The following is a 12,953-nucleotide window of genomic DNA, read 5'->3' on the forward strand; positions in this document are numbered from 1 at the left end:
GAATCAGGTATACTGTTTACAGCAGGACTTTATCTCAAAACATTTTTGGGTTGTTTCAGAGCTCTTGCTTGCATTGTTAATTTTTCCTAAAATTCTCAATTAACTTTAACAGACTACTTCATCCATAGTGGCTGCAAAAGAAAATCCATTGGTAGTCGTATTTAAGAAATTCTGATTTACAGCACTCGCTATAAACAAATGTCAGCTGTCTAACGTAGATATTTTAGGTATAAACAGGTCGATACAGTAACGTGCGGTTGAAGTTTTCCCGTCTGTAACGTGCTGGGAGCGCACAATACAGACGAGTAAGGCCATCCAGCGATACAGTCTCCAGTTTCACGAGTCCTTAGCGCTTCCTAAAATAGACACAAAACCCTTTCTGCACCCAGCATGTAAATGAACGAAAAAGCTGTATAATGAAGGAATTAGCTATTCCCCTCCGATACTGTAACGGGCGCTGATATTATCTCCTTAGTAACCCGCTGTTTTGCCGCGGCCTTAACGTGTTAGTTTACCGCCTCCCCCTAGTAGGAGTTAGGACTGTGAGTCTTGTAGCAAACCCATCGACCACTTAAAATACTGAAACACAATAAAACACAATAAAAAAAAAACCGATACAGAGATGATCGAGAAAATGTAATGCTGTGGGACACATAAAAACCTGTCAGAAAAAAAAATAAAAATTTTTAAATACCTGTCGGAGGGCCGCGTGGGTCCAGGCGGTGGTGGCGGGAGCCGGGGAGCGAGTGGTCGCGTGTAAAATCTAGGCCGCGGGCGGGTGGGCGCCTGTTCCAAGCGGCGGCAGCGGCGGGGGTGGGTGGACGCGCGATAGTCTCAGACGGGCGGCGGGATCCGGGCAGAGGGAGCCAGCGGCAAAAACGGCCTCGGGCTCCCTCTGCCTGGATGAATGCACGGCAGTGAAGGAATGGCCGTGAGATTTCAGCGCTCAAGGCAGTGACTGTAGCAAGGCATGTGACTGTAGCAAGTCACGTGACTACCGAAATCGCACGGGCATCCATTCCGGCGGGGGCCGTGCATTCAACCAGGCAGAGGCTCCCTCTGCCTGGATGAATGGCCGTGCGATTTCAGCGCTCAAGGCAGTCACGGCACGTGACTGCCTTGAGCGCTGAAATCGCACGGCCATTCCTTCACTGCCGTGCATTCATCCAGGCAGAGGCTCCCTCTGCCTGGATGAATGGCCGTGCGATTTCAGCGCTGAAGGCAGTCACATGCCGTGACTGCCTTCAGTGTTGAAATCGCACGGAGAGGAGAGGGGAGAAGGGACGGAGGGGAGAATCGCAGGGAAAGGAGAATCGCACGGAGAGGAGGGGGGGGGGAGGATCGCACGGAGAGGAGGGGGGGGAGAATCGCACGGAGAGGAGGGGAGGATCGCCCCCGCGGCCTCGATTAAACGCACCCATCCGCCCGCGGCCTCGATCGAACACCCGGCTCCCGCCACCGGCCGCCTGGACCCACGCGGCCCTCCGGCTCCCGCCGCTGCCTGGATGACCGCACGATTCGGAAAGTGACAGGTATTTAAAAATTTTTATTTTTTTTTTTATAATATTCAGGTTTTTATATTTTTGTTTTTTTGTTTTTTACACTTCCTGGTACCTGTCATTTCAAATGTCATTTGAAATGACATTTGAAATGACAGGTACCAGCGCACCCAGGTTACTGTATAGGCGCTGTACTCAGCGCCTATACAGTAAAATGGGTTGCGCGGGCATAACCCTTCCCTATCGCTTCACAGCCGCGGCATGCATTTGCATGCAATTAGAAGAGAGTATCGGGGACTTAGTGAAGAGAACTGTGCGTGCGGGGAGGAAGGGTGCGCCTGACACTGCCGCACTGTTTCTACAGCGGCCTTACTGTATCGACCTGTTAGTTAGAAAATAAACAGGGCAGGCAAGCCAGCTATTGTTCATCTTGTGATCTCTGTACAGTTTCTTATTTATTCATTCTTTTATCTAATTTATGACATTTTTATTCCACTTATCCTAATTTCTACCCTCAGAGAATTACAATTGATAACATAGAAACAACATAATTAGACATATAAAAAGAGATCCTCATTATAAATTTAATCTGCTAGAAATGCTAATGAAAAATATATACCTTAACTTTCTTACAAAAAGTTAAATAGCTCTCTCGTCAGTTTGCAATGCAAAAGGAAGGTCATTCTACAAGATAGGTCCCATCCCTAAGAAAGTTCTAGAACGAGTCTCAGCAAGACGCACAATCTTAACAGAGGGTACTGAAAGGAAAGCCTGCATTGAAGGGGTTGAATTTAAACCTACAGACGTTCATTCTTCTTTAAATTCAAGAATGAACCATTTGCAGATATCAGTCTGTTGACAGCTCCCAAACAGGCTGTCAAGGATGGGAAAGCAGCATCAAACCAAGGCAAAAACAGTTCAATATCATCAGCACAGATACAGTGTTGGATATGACAAGCAACAATTACTTTCCCAACAGGTTGTAGATAAACATCGAAGAAGACCACTGCCAGAGCAGAGACTTAGGATACCCCAGAAAGTAAACATTATCAGGAAGGAAGAAAGGTATTGAGTCTTACTTGATTCATCCTATCAAGTCCCTGTCAGAAATGATTTAAACCAATTTATTTCCACCAAAGCCTGAGCAATGGAAAATAGTGTCAATCACTGTGACAATGCCTTCATAAACGTATTCCATATGTCTAATCTTTGACAAAGAGAATCTGCAACAGACAATTAAAATGACAGATTTTCTTCAAGTAACTGTGGAGTGCTGCACTCCCTCAGCAATGGCGCCATTCTCCTCTCTTTGAGTTGCACTCTACCAACGTCTCTTCCTCAAAGAATAGCATGCAGTTCAGAGCTGTGGATTTCTAGCAGATCCTGGGACTGAAAAGATCTGCAGAGGGTTGATCTTTCTTTTCTATCTATAAACAGTAAAATAGAAATTCTCCCATGCCCACAAATATAAGACAATATGGAAAACAAGCCCATTCTGTCTCCGTGAAAAGCCAAGTTGCCTTCTCTTTGGACAAAGGTGAGAAGTTGAAGCAACCTCTCTCCAGAGAGCAGGCCAGCACCCTTGCAACATTTTTACCACTCCTCCAGAATGGCAAACTTCTTGTGAATCATGGAGTCACCTTTATAGAATCTGGACACAGACCCACCCTGTAATGGATGGACCCTGTCTATCACTCAGAAAACAATCACACCCCCATGAGACCTCTCAATGCTGGAACTTTCCACATTTTACACAATTGTGGGTTTTACAGTCGGGAATTGGAGTACCTCTAGTAGGTTGGCTGCAGTGGAAAAGTGGGAAGAGTGCAACACATCACAGCAATCCAGGTTATCATGCATAGCACCTAGAAGACAGCAATGACCTCAGTTAAGTAAGGGCAAATACAATATAAAATGAATATTAAAAGCATCAGTATCAGAAAAAGTTTACCCCTAAATATATCAACCCTTCAAAATAATGACAAGACCCATATATTCCTCACTGTTCTCTATATGCTACTGTGATAAGCAACCTCTGTCTTTTGGTGAAATACTTTAGCAGCACAGACTCAATGAGCCATTACAGCTATCGCCCATGTCTGTTCATCATCCTTGATAAGATCATTGTGCTTAACCTAACCAATTTGTTTAATAAAACCAGTGGGACTATGAGCAATCTACAATAAGGAAAAAGTCTGCCTAAGCAATGGTTTGAGAAACATCACACAACACAGAAGCTGGACCATCATTAACCTTCTCACCACGGAGAAGCCTCCCTCAGTCACTGCTAACCTCCCATAGTGTAGGGTGATGGACAGTCATTACTTACAGATGGATAGTCATTCTCCTAAACATGCCATTTACTCATATCGATGTCAATTGTATGACCCTCTTAATACCAGAATTTCTCCACTGTGTAACTAGAAAACAACAAGGAAGTTGATCTATCAAAGCCGTGAGGTAAACAAAAGAAAGAGATAGATCTAAAGTCCTTCAGAAGATCTTTATTATTATAAATACTGGTTGCTCAAATAAAAGCCCAACTCAGGCCGAGTTTCACCACGTGAAACTGGCTGCTTCAGGGGCTGTATTATTAATAAAGCTGTCATACAAATTGGTGCAGGTTGTATTGTTTGCCAACATCTAATGGTATCCCAGTCTGATCATGTTAATCTTGTAGGTCACATCTTTTTTATCAAGGTATCTGTAGATCCAATCTGATCACATTAATCTTGTAAGTAATGTCTTTTTTATAGGGTATCTGTTGATCTTTGAAAAGCACTAGTTACAGAAACAGAGCTCGGATTGTACTCGACTTAACATCGATGTCTGGAGCTCTGTTTCTGTAACTAGTGCTTTTCAAAGATCAACAGATACCCTATAAAAAAAAGACGTTACTTACAAGATTAATGTGACCAGATTGGATCTACAGATACCTTGATAAAAAAGATGTGACCTACAAGATTAACATGATCAGACTGGGATACCATTAGATGTTGGCAAACAATACAACCTGCACCAATTTGTATGACAGCTTTATTAATAATACAGCCCCTGAAGCAGCCAATTTCATGTGGCGAAACTTGGCCTGAGTCGGGCTTTTATTTGAGCAACAGGTATTTATAATAATAAAGATCTTCTGAAGGACTTTAAATCTATCTCCTTCTTTCGTATACTCCACTGTGTAACTGCCAGACCTTAGAAAACACTCAATCATTAGTAGCTGAGTAGGTAGCAAGATTTGCAGAATCTCAATTTTTCTCTATATCAAGGAAACATAGCTACTTGCTCACAGGGATTCTCTTGTGTTTGGCCTTTCTCTGAACTAAAGGCAGTACAACTGAAGAAAAGGCATAATTTCTACAGCAAATCTATTCAACTTTTTTAATACCGTAGGTAGCTGTGTTTTTGCATAATGCATCAAAAATATAGGGAAAATGGATTTAGTTTAAGGATGAGAAAACTGTACTGGGTGAGAATTGAATTCTTCACTAACTCCCATGACGAGGGTTAACATTGACCCAGAACAACACAATCTCTTCCAATTCTTGATCAGAATTCAGATCTAATCTGCAGTCAAGTGGCTTTAATCTGGTTTCTCATCAGAACCCATAAACTGGAGTGCTGCTCTCAGCCTCTTGGATGGGATCAAAGTGCAAGGTATGAGATATGAATTGAGGATGCCATCTTCTTGGTCTTTTGTGCAAGATTGGGAACTTGTACAATATGAGGGATCAATGCCCTGCCACTCAACTTCACGGCGGATACAATGACATAATGACTATTGCCGAAACACGAGGATTAAACGTCCTGCAAACATTTTAAAAGGCTTAACTGACAGCAGTTTTTGAAAAATGTGATGTTTGGTTTGAACCAGGCCAGAGAACAGAGTCAGAGGGATCCAAAATAGACCTGACATTTCATCTAAATCCAGAAGATCCAAACTTGCCCACAGTCAATTTGTCCATCCCCCAAGTTTATGACTTTCCCCTGCAGCTGTGAAAGAGATTGCAATAAGATACTCAAATCTTTCCTCCAAGAGATCATTTTCATAGTAACAATAAAACTAAGATGTGCTTTAAAACCCATTTCTTGATTAATAACCTATCATAAAGCACGTGTAGGGACCTTTGTTTTCAGTCTTTATTTTATTTGTCCTGGGAATTTCCATGTTATAACAAGAAAAAAATCAGCATAAAAATGACTTTTCCACTTTCCACTTTGTTATAACAAAGTTACTTTTCCACTGAATTTTTTCTTTGTTATAACATGGAAATTCCCAGGAAAAATAAAATAAAAAAACTGAAAATGAAGGTCCCTAAGTATGTGTTATTAAAATATGGCTGCTTAATGTCTAGCTGAAAGAATCAGGCTGAAGGTATAATACCCTAATACATGTCAAAGTCATGTATTACTACTTATGCATTCATGACATTAAAATAGAGAAACAGACAGAGGGACAGACACATGCATTGTGGTAGTCAGACATAAGGACACAAAGTGCTTGCAAATACTTTTAAATACTATATTCCCCAAGTGCAGAATGGCTGCCAAGAGCCGGCAGATTTCCCAGTGCTCGGAATCAGAGAACTGAAGAATCTTCATAGCTGAGCGGATATGAGCGTACTCCTTGGCATCGTTGCGACCTTCACAGGAAGTACAGTTACCCTGTAAGAGAGCATATATGCAGAATACACCTGACTATCACATCACAGAGAATAACGGCTATTAATGAGGCAGAAATACTTTTTACATAATTCAGCAGACAGTTAGGCCAAGCAAAATCATTGTTTCACCTTCTTCATTCTGATTTTCATTTAATTTTTTAGAAAGTATTAGTGGTTTATGGTTTATTTATTTATATGCTGCCAACACACAAAGGTCCTAAGCAACTAACAATAAAACATAAACAATTAGAATACAACAAAAATAATAAGAACATAACATTATAAAAGTTTAAAATGTTTGAAAGTTCTTCCTACTTAAATGCATCCATAATTCTGAAGATATGTACATTTGGGAAGCTGCTGCACTGTTCCTCATCAAAACCCCATGCAATCTCACGCTCATACTTGTAATGCATGGCTACAGTATGAACAACTGCAGAGCTGACCTCACAGAAGAAGATTTTCAAAAAAGGGATGTGATTATAGTACAAAGTGTACAGCTTTTCCTGCAAAAGAAATGCAAGGTCAATACTGAAAGAGGTTTGTCCACTGGAGAAACCGTAGGATTTAAAATCCCACCAGTCTGCCCACAAAAGGCTTAGCCAGCTGACTTTCAACTTAGCCAGATAAATGCTCATTTTCAGCCTAAGAGCAGTCCAAATAGATTTATCTGGCTAACTTGATAGTGGGTATATTCCCAGCTAGTGGGTATATTCCCAGCTAATGGGGTCATTTTCCAAAGGTATCGCACGCGAAAAGTCCCTTTTCGCGTGCAATACCTAGATCAGGGCGGATTCTGGGCGGCATCCACACTGGAAGGGGAGGAGTCGAAGTGGCACCAGGGCTGACGCTGCGAAGACATTGCTGACAGCGAAAAGGTAAGTAGCCTTATCACCATCAATAACGCAGCCAATAGCACCACCTTTCACGGTGGTGCTATTGTTTTGCGAAAGCCGGCAGCAATCGCACCGCGCTGGTGCAATTGCTGCTGGCTTTCGCAGGCCCGCCCCCGCTTCGCCCCCCCCGCCTCCCATTACTGCCGGATTTTCTAAGTTCTGCGAACTTAGAAAATCCAGGTCTAAGTTAGCTTGATAATTTTATCAGGCTAACTTTTCTAGCCAACCATTGGCTGAATATGGATTTAAATAAAAATATAAGAACTATATATATCAAGACAGAATACAGCAGACTTAAGAATAACCCCAAAAGAAAAAGTAATAATGCCAAAAATAAAGAAAAGGAAAATTGGTTCTTACCTTCTAATTTTCGTTCCTGTAGTACCACAGATCAGTCCAGACTCCTGGGTTTTGCCTCCCCTCCAGCAGATGGAGACAGAGAAAGTTTTACTGACACTGACACTTAACCTGAGGTGCCACCTGCAGTTCCTCAGTATTAATCTATCTGCCGCATTCGACACAATTAATCATGACATATTACTCACCTGCTTATCAAACATTGGATTAACCAGCACTGTCCTACAGTGGTTTAAATCATACCTTCTCAATAGAACACAAACTGTCATAATCAACAATCCCACTTCTTCATGGTTTCTGCTAAATATTGGTGTTCCTCAAGGATCGGCACTCTCTGCAGCTCTATTTAATATATCTCTCTCTCCCCTCTGCCAATTTCTATCAACCCTGGGTGTCTCCTACCATATCTATGCGGATGACGTACAGTTTTTCTTTTCTACACATCTTAACTGGCACTCCACTGAACAATTTCTTACCATGTGCCTAACCTACATTCATGTATTTACTTGTTTTATGTACTGCCTGTGAGCAAAGTTGTAGTTTTTTGTAAACCGGAGTGATCTGTATCCCATATAGAAAACTCGGTATATAAAAGTTAAAAATAAATAAATAAATAAATAAATAAATAAATAAATAAATATTTCATCACAAACTCAGTCTAAATTTATCCAAAACAGAAATCATAATTCTCGGTAATCCCTCATTCCCCCATATCCCGAGACATATTACTCTTGACAATATTAACATCAACATCACCAACAAAGTGCGGAACCTCGGCGTACACTTTGATCCTAAACTTAACATGCAATCTCATATCCAATCAGTTGTCAAAACCTCATTCTATATGATCCGTTTATTAAAACACATCAAACCTCTACTTGAACATAATGCATTTCGTACTGTCCTGCAGTCCCTCGTTCTCACTGGCTTGGACTACTGCAACACTCTCTACACTGGTCTCCCCACACCATCCCTATGCCCACTGCAACTTCTTCAAAACTCAGCTGCCCATCTTCTTTCCGGTTCCAAGCTCACCGATCACATTACCCCCTGTATTTCATAATTTTCACTAGTTACCCATTAACTGGCGCATACAGTATAAATTACTCGCTATCATTCACAACCTAATCCATAACAAAAATTGTCAGGTCTCCTCAACCCTACATTTATACACTCCCTTCCGCATTTTTAAGATCTCAGAGCCAAATGCTACTACAAATTCCTTCTCCCCAGATCCACTAGGCTAGTTATCACTCGGGAAAGATCCTTCTCTATTGCAGACTCCATCAGCTGGAACAATCTCCCCACACACATTCATCTCATATCTGAAACTAAGGAATTCAAAAAGGCACTAAAAACCCATCTCTTCAAATGTGCCTTTCCAGATTAAAATCTTTGTACTTTCCTCTCTCCCACTCTCCCTCCCTCCCCTACCATCTCATCCATTGACCCTAGCTCCTGTTGCCCTGCCTCCTCTCCCTATTTCCCTCCCTCTCTTCAATATATTTTGTTTATTATGCATTTTATTTTGTGATGATTTTTATTATGATTTTTATTTTACTTTGTTACAACTTATTTTAATTTCATATGTTTTATGTTATATTCACTCTATGAATGTTTTATTGTAAACTGCCCCGAACCTTAGAGGGCGTGGTATATAAGTATTTCGAAATAAAATAAATGTAATCAACCAACTAGACTCCCCCAAATGAGCATGGGGAATAAGAAAACCTTAAAAACAAAACTGCGCCCACACAAACCCCTGTGTAAGATTAACAAAAGACTTCTGTCATTCTTCAGGGTAAGTACAGAAAGAGAAAGACAAATCGAGCGGACTCTCTGAACTACCTATGTCCTCCAAAGGGTGGGACTCTGGACTGATCTATGGTACTACAGGAAGAAAAATGAGTAGGTACAAACTAATTTTCCTTTCCCTGTATATACCCAGATCAGTCCAGACTCCTGGGATGTACCAAAGCTTCCCTAAATAGGGTGGGACTGAGAGAGTCCCGCTCAAAGCACACTTTTACCAAAGCCCCAGGCTGGACATCTAAACAATAATGTCTGGCAATGACTTCCAAGTAACCACTCTGCCAAGCTACAGATCTCTTGTGGAGAAACTAGTTGGCACTCAGCCCAGGAGGTTGACTGAGAACAAATAGAATGCGCCCGAAGCCCCTCCGGAACTGGACGACCCTGACAGATATACGCCAAACTAATAGCTTCTTTCAACTACCTTGCAATGGTGGCTTTTGACGCCTTATGCCCCTTTTTGGCACCACTCCACAGCACAAAAAGGTGATCTGACATGCAGAAACTGTTGGTGACCTCATGGTACCGCATCAATGGGGCGCTTTATGTCTAATCGTTGTAAATCTCTAGTGTGCGGCTCCAAAGAATCCAAACTTGAAAAGGACGGAAGTTCTACTGATTGATTTAAGTGAAAGGATGACACCATCTTGGGTAGAAAGGAAGGAACTGTCCTCAAGGAATTGAAAGGGGGCACACACATGCTCTTTAAGACCACATTCAGGTTCCAGGAAGGACATGCCTACTGAAGTGAAAGGCATAAATGTTTCACTATCCGAAGAAAACACACAACGTCTGGATGAGCTGATAGGAAAAAATCTTGAACCTTACCTCGCAGACATCCTAGCGCTGCCACCTGAACCCTGAGAGAATTAAAGGATAACCCTTTGACCAACCCATCCTGGAGAAAGGCCAAAATATGCCTCACCGAGGTCCACTTAGGATCCACTCACTGACTGGAACACCAGGACTCAAAAACTCTCCATAATCTCGCATAGGCAAGAGAAGCAGAGGAATTTCTGGACTGTAAGAGGGAAGCGATGACTGCGTCTGAATAACCTTTGTCTTTCAAATGCTGCCTCTCAAAAGCCAAGCCGCTAGACAAAACCGATCTGCTGATCAAACAGGCCCTTGATGCAGAAGATTCGGCAGGTGAGTGAGCTTCAATGGTCTGTCCACCACTAGGTTGACCAAGTCCGCAAACCATGGACACCTCAGCCACTCTGGTCCTACGAGAATTACTTTGCCCGAATGAATCTCTATGCACCGCAAGATCTTGCCTACCAATGGCCAAGGTGGAAACACATACAATAGGATGTCCGTTGGCCAGGGCAGAACCAATGCATCCACTCCTTCTGCTCCTCTTTCTCTTCACTGACTGAAGAAACGTGGGGCCTTGGCGTTTCTGGGGGTCGCCATTAAGTCCACACACAGTGGGCCCCACCTGTGACTGATGAAACGCATTGCCTCTACTGACAGTTCCCACTCCCCGGGGTCTAGCTGCTGCCGGCTTAGGCAATCTACTTGCACATAGTCTGAGCCCACTATATGTGAGGCTGCAAAGCGCTCCAGATGCTGTTCTGCCCAGTCGACTAACATTCGTTCTTCCTGAGCCACTGCGCAACTCTTGTCGATTGATGTAAGCTGCCGTTATCAAATTGTCCAACAAGACTCTCACTGGCTTTCCCCTTACCAAGGGTAGAAATGCCAGCAGGATTCTTGTGGCCTGGTTTGGCTTCTGTTAGAAAAAAGATGCTGGGCTTGATGGACCCTTGGTCTGACCCAGCATGGCAATCTCTTATGTTCCTATGTTCTTGTCTCTAGACGATAGATGGACCAGGAGGCTTCTTCCGGTGACCACCGGCCTTGAATCAACTGGCTCTGACATACCGTTCCCCAGCCGGAGAGACTGGCATTGGTGGTTACGATCGTCCATATCAGGATATTGAGAACCATGCTGCAACTCATCTTGTCCAGGAGGAGCCACCATGAAAGACTGGAATGTGCAAATTCCAGGAGAGGGAGAGGAAGCTGAAAATGCTCCGATAACGGATCCCAGAAAGACAGTAAGGCCGATTGAAGAGGCCTCATGTGAGCAAATGCCCAAGGCACCAATTCCAAGGTAGAAGTCATAGACCTGAGCACTTGTAAGTAATCCCAGACCGTGGGTACTCACTTGTCCAACAATCTGTGAATTTGGGCCTGTAATTTGGAAATACATTCCTTGGTGAGAAACACCTTTCCCGCCATCGTGTCGAAATGTGTCCCCAGGAATTCCAAACTCTGGGAAGGAACAATATGACTCTTGGCCAGATTGACTATCCATCCCAATGATCTCAGGTGCCAGAGAACAAAATCCATTGCTCTCTGACAAAGGGATTCCGACTTTGCACGGATCAGCCAGTCATCCAGATAGGGATGGACCAGGACTCCCTCTCTCCAAAGAACTGTGGCCACCATGACCATTGGTAAAAGTCCTGGGTGCAGTCGCAAGGCCAAAGGGTAAAGCACAAAACTGGAAGTGTTCCCCCAGAATCATGAAGCGCAGATATCTCTGATGATTGGGTCAGATTCCTATGTGCAAATATGCTTCGGTTAAATCCAGGGACCCCCCTGTGTACTGCCGTAATCACTGAACGTAGGGTCTCCATCCTGAACTGAGGAACCTTCAGAGCCACATTCACCTTCTTTAAATTGAGGATCGGACGGAACATTGCCTCCTTCTTGGGAACAATAAAATAGATGGAATAACGACCTGTCCTTTGTTTGCCCAGGGGGGACAGGGACAATGGCTCCCAACTCGCGCAGGCAACAGACAGTGTCTCTTACCACCAGCTTATTTTCCCGATAAGAGCATGGGGATATCAAAAACCAGTCTCATAGCAGATGATGCAATTTCTTAAGCATAATCTTGTTTTATCACACTTAGGACCCACTGGTCTGACGTGATCTTGGTCCACTCCTCTTAAAATAAAGTCAGCCGGCCTCCTATCACTGGAACTGAGAAGTGAACCAGCCTTGCATCATTGAGAAGATTTGACACCACTTCCTCCCCGGGAAGAGCCATCCTGGCTGGACTAACACCCCCAAAAAGACTGACTCCCAGACTGCTGTCTGCCCAACAACTGTCGTGGAGTAATTCCGGAAGACCTGGATGCCCGAAACCTTCGACTGTCCTTAAAGCGGGAGCGAGAAGGAAAGGATCCTTTCCCTTTTGGCTTATCTTCCAGTAGCTTATGAAGATTCTCACCAAGGGACTTGATCATCTCGTTCAGGTCTTTACCAAGGAGCAATTTCCCTTTAAAGGGCAGAGATCCCAACTGCAACTTGGAGGAAACGTTGATCGACCAATTCCTCAGCCAGAGGAGCCACTCGGCTGAAACTGCCAACATCGTGGTCCTAGAAGAGGTTCTGAGAAGATCATACAATGCATCCATAATATAGGCCACAACGGCTTCCAACCTTTACGTTTGAAGAGACTCAGCTTCAGACAAAGACTTGTCCATTTTTTAACTGCTACACCCAGCACAGACCCAGTCTCAACATAAAACTGCTACACATAGCCACCTGAGCACCAAGGGCAGACACCTCAAAAATCTTTTTGAGGTGCATTTCCAACTTTCTGTCCTTCAGAGCAGTAGAGCCGGAAACGGTAATGGTCATCTGAAGCATTCACTTTCGGGACCTTGAGAAGGTCAAGCACCTCCTCTGGCAACGGATACAAC

General features: G+C 43.3%; 1 protein-coding gene across 3 annotated transcripts in view; it reads right to left on the reverse strand.

The window, feature by feature from the left end:
• The window catches only part of MYO7B (myosin VIIB), a 280,227-nt gene that overhangs the window by 196,631 nt on the left and 70,643 nt on the right, over nt 1-12,953 (reverse strand). For all 3 annotated transcript variants that reach the window (XM_029615689.1, XM_029615690.1, XM_029615691.1), the window contains 2 exons: nt 6,014-6,167; nt 3,288-3,364 (listed from right to left, as the gene is read on the reverse strand). In XM_029615689.1, coding sequence (XP_029471549.1) covers nt 3,288-3,364; nt 6,014-6,167 — 231 coding nt within the window. The remainder of the gene's footprint in view (nt 1-3,287; nt 3,365-6,013; nt 6,168-12,953) is intronic.

Source organism: Rhinatrema bivittatum, chromosome 9, assembly GCF_901001135.1.
Source record: "Rhinatrema bivittatum chromosome 9, aRhiBiv1.1, whole genome shotgun sequence".
In the NCBI taxonomy this organism is placed as follows: Eukaryota; Metazoa; Chordata; class Amphibia; order Gymnophiona; family Rhinatrematidae; genus Rhinatrema; species Rhinatrema bivittatum.